General features: G+C 48.8%; 1 protein-coding gene across 1 annotated transcript; it reads right to left on the bottom strand.

Annotated features, from left to right (window-relative positions):
* Positions 1-646: 646 nt before the first annotated feature.
* On the bottom strand, positions 647-4,808 carry LOC109747236 (uncharacterized). Its single transcript, XM_020306322.4, has 4 exons — positions 4,428-4,808; positions 2,328-2,584; positions 1,800-2,251; positions 647-1,083 (listed from the first exon to the last, which is right to left on the bottom strand). The coding sequence occupies exons 1-4, from the start codon at positions 4,532-4,534 to the stop codon at positions 826-828; spliced, it is 1,074 nt and encodes a 357-aa protein (XP_020161911.1). The 5' UTR covers positions 4,535-4,808; the 3' UTR covers positions 647-825.
* Between the last annotated feature and the right edge of the window lie 4,312 nt (positions 4,809-9,120).

The raw sequence follows: 9,120 nt of genomic DNA, 5'->3' as shown, positions 1-9,120 counted from the left end.
GTGGCCTCGTGGGTGCAGTAGCTTTGGAGGTAAAGTACTAAAGACGTACAGTATTGCATGAAGATACAGTGCTAGTCGCTTTCATTGGTTCCTCATCATACCTACAAGTACTCCATAAATTTGGTACCGGTGACAGTGCTTATCAGAAGCCAGTAGCTAATTGTACACCTGTAACCTGAATTCACGGTTGTTGCGCACGCCAACGTAGATCGAAAGCGCAATGGATGGGCAGGCCCAGGAGTTCTATCCCCATAGATATTTTTTACTTCTGGAATGATACTGTATCCCCATAGAACCGGTGCTGTCAAGAAAAGAAAAAGGTGACCGGACTGGGTCGTCTGGGTCATCGATCACGGACTTCCAGAAACCAGAAATTCAGAACGACATGACTTGTCTCCCCCCTGTTGATGCCTCATGAAAGACAGGGCATGGCGAGAGGCCGGAAAGACGGGAAGAAACCACCAAATTGTTCCCATCCTCAAGGCAACTACTGTGCGCCTGGCAAAGGGCCTTCAGTCTCAGGATCAGGCTGCTTTCTCTTTTACTTTCCCAGAAAGCACCGTCATGTTACATCCGGCCTGGGAGTTGCTCCATGCAAAACGTCCTCCAACCAAATTACTTGTGTACATCACTAGGAACAAAAACACACTCCAAAACGCAGGCCAAGCAGGCCTTTGCATACATGTACTACATACATTTACACTCTTGTTAAAATGTTCATCACCATTCGCAGCACATCACCAACAATTACTCGCACACAGAACACATAGTACAACACATATGTGCAGCCAGCCATAGGTTTATTTCTTTTGTCTGAAGATCGGCTCAAGCACTCAGGCCCATCTGCTTCCTCGTCTTGCCGACGAACAGGTCCTTGGATTTGAGCATCCCCGGTATGCACCCGGTGAGCGTCAGGTAGGGTAGCTGTGCCAGTCCGTCCTTCCTTCCGAGGGAGACGATCGCCAGCGGGAAGCCGGTGCTGTAGGTGGCGAGCTTGCTCGGAGGCGACCCCTTGATCAGTAGCTTCAGGTTCTTGGCTACCAGCAGCGCGTGCTTCTGGGCGAGGTACCCTTGTTTGATTTCCTAGACATCAATAAAAGTTGTTTCAGTAATCCCGTAGTGTTTTCAAGATAAGAAGTTACCGCTTCAAACATAAAAGTTGGCGACGTTGGTTAAATTATGCCGAAAATGGAGAAACGTGAAACGTGAAACGTAATGGTCGCTATATCCACATTGATGAACAAGTTATTTCACGTGGAAACAAGCACCTCTCAATCGAATAAGATGATATATATCTTAAGACCAAGCATTAGAGTAGGTTCACACAGTTCAGACGAAGTTCAGACGGCTAGATAAACTGTATTGCAAACTAATTTTACTGAGTGCATCTACACCTAAGTCAGTTAAGATTTTACTTGTGCATAATTTTGTTTACACAGATTTGAATTGAACAATCACAATGCACACTAGATTCTAGGGCATGCTAGAAATGCGTCAATTAAAAACACAAGCTTTTCGACATGGAAGGAAGTCGCGATACATACTCATCATACGGCAGAAATGAATTGCCAAGCTAAATCTAACAGACTAACAGTCTACAAATAAATGCAGCCATGCAGAAAACACTCTGCAAATTTTGGTCACATCTTGATTCAGGTCAAATGATTGCTAATATGTGCAAGTTAATTAACACTGGTGGGGAAAATGAAAATTGCCAACCTGAAGAAAACAGAATAACATTCTCAAATGAAGGAGAATCTAGAAGCATAACGAGCATGAAGTTTTAAGTGCAGACTTACAGGAATATCGGTGATGTCACCAATTGCAAAAATGTTATTGTAACCCTTCACTCTTAGGTCCTTTTCCACCATTACTCTTCCTTTGGTGTCCAAAGATTCCTTCAGGATGGTATCATGTAGCCACGATGAACTCAGTGGCTTACCAATACACACAAAGTGGCAATCAGCTGTTATTGTTTCTCCAGCTGATGTTTTGTAGAACTTCTCTGTGTCTGATAATGATTTTAGGTCAACTGATTGCTGGAAAAGCACATCCACTTTCTTGGAAGTCAGCCAATCAAGGCACTTCTTCGAAGCCTTTTGATCAATGAAATCAAGTAATCGTGATCCTCTGTGAACAAGTGTCACCTTCTTCTCTGGATAGTCTACTGCGATCTCTGCAGCAAGTTCAACACCAGTTGGACCACCTCCAATTATCAACACGGACTCAGAAGATTTTATCTTCTCGTTATCTGTTACAAGATAAAGGCATAAGTACGAAATACAAGGTCGCAAAGCATGCCATCGTTCAAATATGAACTTAGTTACCTCTCTGGAATTCCGTAAGCCTCTCTGTTCTGCTTCCAGCAGAAGCAAAAACATGGCCAGTAGCTACAACGAGATAATCATATGCAAGTGATTGACCATCAGCAGTCAGAACAGCATGCTCAGTGATATTAACTGCAGAAGATGTTACAATAGTAGCAGTGGTGAGGTAATCTCTGTGATATATTAATGATCTCTCAGCAAAAGATGGTTCAACCGTTGATCTCAATTCAGCCCAGGTGACCTCCAGGTAGTCCTTCCTGTCATCAGAAGAAATCTTTTCATGAATTAACCTACCAATTCTGAAGTAGCTAATAATAGTTAAAGGTATGAAGCCTTGTCCATAAAAATCATATTATTGCGGTTTTAGCTTAACTAAATTTGTACTTGGATGGTTCACGCGCTAAGAAAACAGAACACCGAGGGCTTGTCTTATTCAAGAGCATTTAAAAAAACGAGGGCCTGAGAGACTTCCTTTAAGTTACCATCTATTTCGAGAAAGGAGATCCTTTGCGATGTTAACTCAGTGGACTATGAAATTGTAGACTGACCAACTCGCGTTCCAGAGACCATTTGGCCAGGCAGAGAACGCGGACTGGCAGGAATTGCTTGACTGCATCGCGTTACATGAGCCGGATCTCACGATTGGAGATGACCGCTCCAGATGGCATCTAGAGCCTTCTGGGCAATTCTCCACTAAATCTCTTTACCAGGCCATCGCCCCATCGCTTGGCCATGAGGCACTCACCACCATCTGGGAAATCCGCCTCCCCCTGAAAATTAGGATCTTCTTGTGGCAATGGATTCGCGGCCACCTCCCATCCGGCGTGGAGGTCCTGAAACGCAATGGCTCCGGTGATGGGCATTGCCCGCTTTGCGGGCCTGAAGAGGATTCGAACCATATCTTCTTCACCTGCGTGTCCGCGCAGTTCCTCTGGAGCTGTTTCCGCGAAATAGTGGGTGGAAGCTGGGACCACAACAACTTCCCCGCTCTCTTCGCCGAACTCCAGACGATTCCACCCTCGGTTCGCCACATTAGGTGGCTGACCATGGGGTGCTTGTCTCGACGCTGTGGACTGTTAGGAATATACTTGTGATTCAGCGTATCCCTCTTCATCGTGCTACTGATGCTTTGTTCAAATGGTCTGGTTACTTGCAGCTTTGGCGGCCGCTTAGCCGTCCCAGGGAGAGAGACGCCATCACCTCCATCATCACCCAGCTTCGTGCGATGGCTCTCTGGATGGCTCCTCCGCTTCCCCCACCACCACCGGAGCCGGATTAGATCCTCTTTACCTCGCCGCCACCGCCGTTTATGTGTTGTACTTGTCATGCACCTGTGTTGGGCTTGTTATGCTGTACCCACAGCTGGACCTGGGTTTTGTTTGTGTGTGTGAGTGTTGGACCTTGCCTGCGGTGGCGTTGTGTTTGTGTGTGTGGGTTGTTCGGTTGGTACCTTGATACTTTGTGCTTGGTGGTTGCTTTATTTATAAAGCGGGGCGAAAGCCTTTTTCGGTACTAATCAACCGAAAACAACAGCTATTATTGTCAATTCAGAGTTCAGGAAAAAATAGCCCGAGGAATCCTTAAACAACTGTACAAATAGGTGCATCTTTTATTCAACTGTCAATTTATCAGTGGTACTCCCCACATTTCAGAACTTCAATTGGCATAATTCACCTTGATCCTGTAAGGCTCTACATCATAAATAAACCCCACTGCATAATAACACCAAACATAAACACAAGGAAACTAATGATCTCTCAGCAACCAGAAAGATGTGCAATCCTGAACAAAAAATCAGAAGTAAGAACATCGCCAAGCCCCCCACGAATAGCACATCCAGCTCCAAGCTTGACCGGGCGATCACTAGGATTCACCAGGGACAAGCTACTAAACCAAGCCCAAATCTCATCCCTCCCCGCTCGATCCAATAATCGCCGGCTGCAGGCCGGCCACTCCATCACGCCGATGACAGATTCGAAGATACAGCTAAACCAAGATCCGTTCCCACCCGCACCTCACCGATACTGGCAAGTAGGCATTTCATCAAACACGCGGTGGGCGTGAAAAAGGGCGGGGGGCGCGAGGGCGGGAGACGCTTACGGGTCGAGGAGGACGACGTCGGCGTCGGGCTCCATGGTCTTGGCGAGCAGGGCGCCGCCGATGCCGCCGCCTACCACCACCACCCTCGGCTTTCCCGCCTCCGCCATCGCCGCGCCTCGCTGTCTCGCTCGCGCACCAACTGCGAACCTCCAGCTCCCCCCCTGACTCCACCGCTGCTCTGTCTGTCGACTGTTACAGCTGACGCCCCCCGTTTTAAGCCGAGGGATGGGATGCACGTTTCATCGCGCGGCTTTCCCTCGTCGCATCTGAACCGTCCATCCCTGGTTGGACGGGTGTGATGAGGCGGGGCCGCACGCGCCAAGATGGGCCCCTCTTCCCCCGCGCGTGGCGGCGAAGAAAGGAATTGCGCCTTGCTTTGCCAACGAATCCGTATCATGCGATCCATCCTTCGGTTACGCGCTTGCGTTTTTTCATGAGAAAGATAGTCTATTTTTTTAAAGCAACATGGCTTTATTACTCAAAAACGTGCGAGCAGATCGCCCAAAACACATTCGCCCACTCGGGCAGGTACATCCGCTTCCCACGGCATACAGTGGTCAGGTTCACACAAACGACCAAGGCTAGCCAGTTCATGAGCGACAGAGTTCGCACTACGTCGACAAACAAAGATAGAAAAATGAGAGAACTAGAGCTTCAATTAGTATTTCATGTCCTCGATCACAGCTGCGTACGCCGAAGAATCCACCTTGCGCAAGTCCAACGCCTCAGCCGGTAGTTGCGAGTCCGTCTCAAGCTCTACCTGTACCAGACAAAGCTCGGCAGCCGTATTGGTCGCGTGGGACATAGCTACGGCTTAAGCAGCAAAAGCATCGCTTACATTGTCAGTCCTCCCTGCCCGAGCACATAGCAGGATGCCCTCTTTTGATCTTACTATGACTCCCCACCCGGCGTGGTGCTGACCAGGAACAAAAGAGCCGTCCACATTTATCTTATAATCAGACTCCACCAGAGGTCGCCATCTCTTTGGGGTTGCCTTGTCAGCTGCTTTCCCGAAGATGTGCAGATATTCGAGAACATTGCTCCTGGTCCGTCTAGCCACTTGTGCAGCCGCAAGAGGCATTTCTCCTTCTCTGAATTTGTTCCTATTTGACCACCACAACCACCAAAAGGTGAGCACATGTAGCCGCTTTTTTACATCTAGACCCCAGAGATAATCTATCATCACATGCACGGACGTAATAGTCTCCAGCTCCATGCGTTCCTTCTCCATGGCTAGGTCCCTCCACACCTCCTTTGCTGACTTGCATTTTATGAACAAGTGTGCTCCGTCCTCATCAGCCTTGCCATAGAACAAGCATTTTGTGTCGGCGATTGGGATACCCTCGCGTACTACATTTGTGCGAAAAGCGAGGGATTCATGTTTAAGCCGCCAAGTGAGCATTTGGATGTTTTTCGGGCAAGGAATCTTCCAAAGACGCTTCCAGGAATCGTCCTTAGCACTATCCAGATTGCCAGGGTTCGAATCACTTCCCCCCACACCACCATTCATCATGTTTTGCTCGAGCTGACGCTGGAGTTTGTATGCACTTTTGACGGAGTGGACACCCTTGGTATCGTACTGCCATGCAATGAAATCTTGGACCCCCTCTCGTAGCGGTATCTGGAGAATATGTTTGATGTCATCCGCCCAGAAGGTGGCTCTCACCAGTTGCTCGTCCCACTATCCGGTAGTTGGACCAATGAGGTCACAAACTTGCTTCAGGAGATTTTTCCCTTTGGGGGTCAAGATTCGTCGTGACCAGGGCCGAGGTATCCACGGATCAGACCAAATCTTTACTTGAGTACCATCGCCAATCCTCCAAATGTACCCTTCCCGAAAAAGGTGTAGCCCGTGAAGTAGACTGCGCCAGGAGTAGGAAATACCGTCCCTAGGAGTAGCATCTAGAATCTGGCCATTCGGAAAATACCGAGCCTGCAATACCTTAGCACAGAGAGAGTCCGGGTGTTGGATGAGTCGCCATATTTGCCTGGATAGCATAGCTATATTAAAATCATGCATGTCACGGAACCCTAGTCCCCCCTGTGCTTTGGTCTTAGTAAGCGTTCTCCAGTCGATCCAATGGGTGGTATGTTCCTTGTCTTGTTGGCTCCACCAGTAATTTGCTACCAGCGAGCTGAGTTCCTCACAGAAAGATTTTGTCAAGTAAAAACAAGACATAGCAAAGGTGGGGATAGCCTGAGCAACTGTCATGACCAAAGTCTCTTTGCCAGCCTTCGCAATGAACCTTTCCTTCCAACCATACACTCGGTCGGCCATAGCTCCCTTGACGAAGGCAAACACTCTCCGTCTTGATTTTCCAACATGAACGGGCAGGCCTAGGTACTTCTCGTTCCATGACTCGCTCTGAATTTGCAGGGCATCCTTCACAACAGTTTTGATCGCAGCTCCGGTGTTAGGGCTAAACATGATCGCTGATTTCTCGAGGTTGATACACTGCCCTGAGCAATCCTCGTAGAGATCCAGTACGTGGCGCAGCTCTTGGGCCTCTTCTTGCTTGGCTTTCAATAGTAGGACCGAGTCGTCCGCGAAGAGCAAGTGCGACACCACCGGTGCTTGCGGACAGATCTTGACCTAGGTTATCCTTCCCGACGCCTCTGCATCATGTAGCAGGGCTGAAAATCCCTCCGCACAGATGACGAACAGGTACGGCGAGGCTGGATCCCCTTGCCTGAGACCTCGGGAGGGAGTGAATTGCTCAGTTAAAGCGCCATTTACTTTGATCTGGTACCTTGAACAAACACAGTTCATGACCAAGTCAATCCAACGAGTGCCGAATCCCAATTTACTCAACATTGCCCTCAAGAAATCCCACTCAACCCTATCATATGCTTTGCTCATATCCGCTTTCACTACTGCAATGCCTTCCTTCCCCTTCTTCTTGTTTAGTAGATAATGAGACACTTCATAAGCCACAAACACGTTGTCGGTGATCATCCGACCAGGGACAAAGGTGCTCTGGTTCAAGGAAATAATATCCGGGAGCACTAGTTTGAGGCGGTTGGCAATGACCTTGGAGACTAGCTTATAAACCACGTTGCAAAGGCTTATCGGCCGGAGATCCTTGATCCTATTGGGATTCTTGACCTTGGGTATTAGGACTACAACCGTGTCGTTCCACCCTACCGGCATATCGCCTCCATTCAGCACCGCAATCACCTCATCCACCACTTTATCCCCCATGAAATGCCAATGCTTCTTGTAGACGATCGAGGGCATGCCGTCTGGACCAGGGGCCTTTAAATCACCAATATGGTCAAGCGTGGCCTTAACCTCTTCCCGTGTTACCTCAGCTTCCAGGATTGCTCTCATTGCAGGAGTCACACGGGGTTGAACCTTATTGATAAGTTCGGGCAGTCGGTTGACACCCGCGGAAGTGAAGAGATCCTGAAAAAACGAACAGACATAGTTAATCAGCTCCTCCCCTTCCTTCACCTCCGTGCCATCCTCCCTTCTTAGCTTCTTAATCCTGTTAGCCTTCCTCTTTGCTGAAGCTACGGCCATAAAGTATTTTGTGCTCTTGTTCCCATCCCATAGCCAGGTGACATGGGAATACTGTTTTGCTTTGGTGTTTTTCATACTCTCCAGCTCCTCAACAAGACATCTAAGTCGAGCCTCCTCCCGAACCTTTGCCTCTGAGACCGACGCCCGCATGCATTTCTCCATCTCACGTCGGGTTTTCCTCGGGCGCTCCTCTAATTCTCCCGCCACCTCCCTACTCCACTTCCTCATTCTCCCAGCCACATTTTTCATAGCAGTAGCGACGTCACCTCTATCCTTCAGACATCCTTCCTCCCATGCTCCTTGAATCTCAGCACTACACCCCTCCTCCTGCAACCACCAAGCCTCAAAACGGAACCCCTGATCGCCTCCACCCTCCATTCTGGGCACACCTTGTGTGCTAACAATTACAGGTCTATGGTCGGAGTGTCAAGGGGCCCCATTGACAACAGTGAAGTCAGGAAACCACTCGCACCATTTTGCGTTGGCCGTTGCCCTATCAAGGTGTTCGCAAATATACGTATCCACCTCCTTGCTGTGATTTCTCCACGTGAATTTGTCTCCTTCATAACAAATATCACATAGCTCGCACGCCTCCAAAGCTCCCCTAAAGTTATCCATGAACCGTTGAGGGCGAACAACACCCCCAATCTTCTCATCCCAGGTTAAAATCTCGTTGAAGTCTCCCAGGCACAACCAAGGCCGTCCATTTTGGTGTTGCTGTCCGAGGATGCGCATCATCTTCCAAGTTTCCACTTTCCGCTCCAGTTCTGATTCACCATAAACCCCCGTAAGTCTCCATATCCTCCCATCCTCCTCCGTGACATCCACATCAACATGCCGCCTCCCATATGATCTTAACGATATGCTTATCCCCCTCCTCCAAAATAGAGCCACACCTCGACTACGACCCACAGGATTCCATGCCGTCATGTTCGCCAAACCCAGCGACCACCGAAACTTCTCCAACTCCTTCTCTGTCAATTTCGTCTCAGCCAAGAACAGCACGTCGGGCTCCTCCATCCTCCCCAAATCAAGGAGGCTATGAACTACCGGGCCATTCCCGAGCCCCCTGATGGGAATCGTAGCATAATTTAAAATTTTCCTACGCTCACCAAGATGCATCTATGGAGTCTACTAGCAACGAGGGGAAAGGAGTGCATCTACATACCC

The sequence above is a fragment of the Aegilops tauschii genome, chromosome 6, assembly GCF_002575655.3.
Source record: "Aegilops tauschii subsp. strangulata cultivar AL8/78 chromosome 6, Aet v6.0, whole genome shotgun sequence".
Taxonomy (NCBI): domain Eukaryota; kingdom Viridiplantae; phylum Streptophyta; class Magnoliopsida; order Poales; family Poaceae; genus Aegilops; species Aegilops tauschii.
This window is presented reverse-complemented; position numbering and strand designations above follow the sequence as displayed.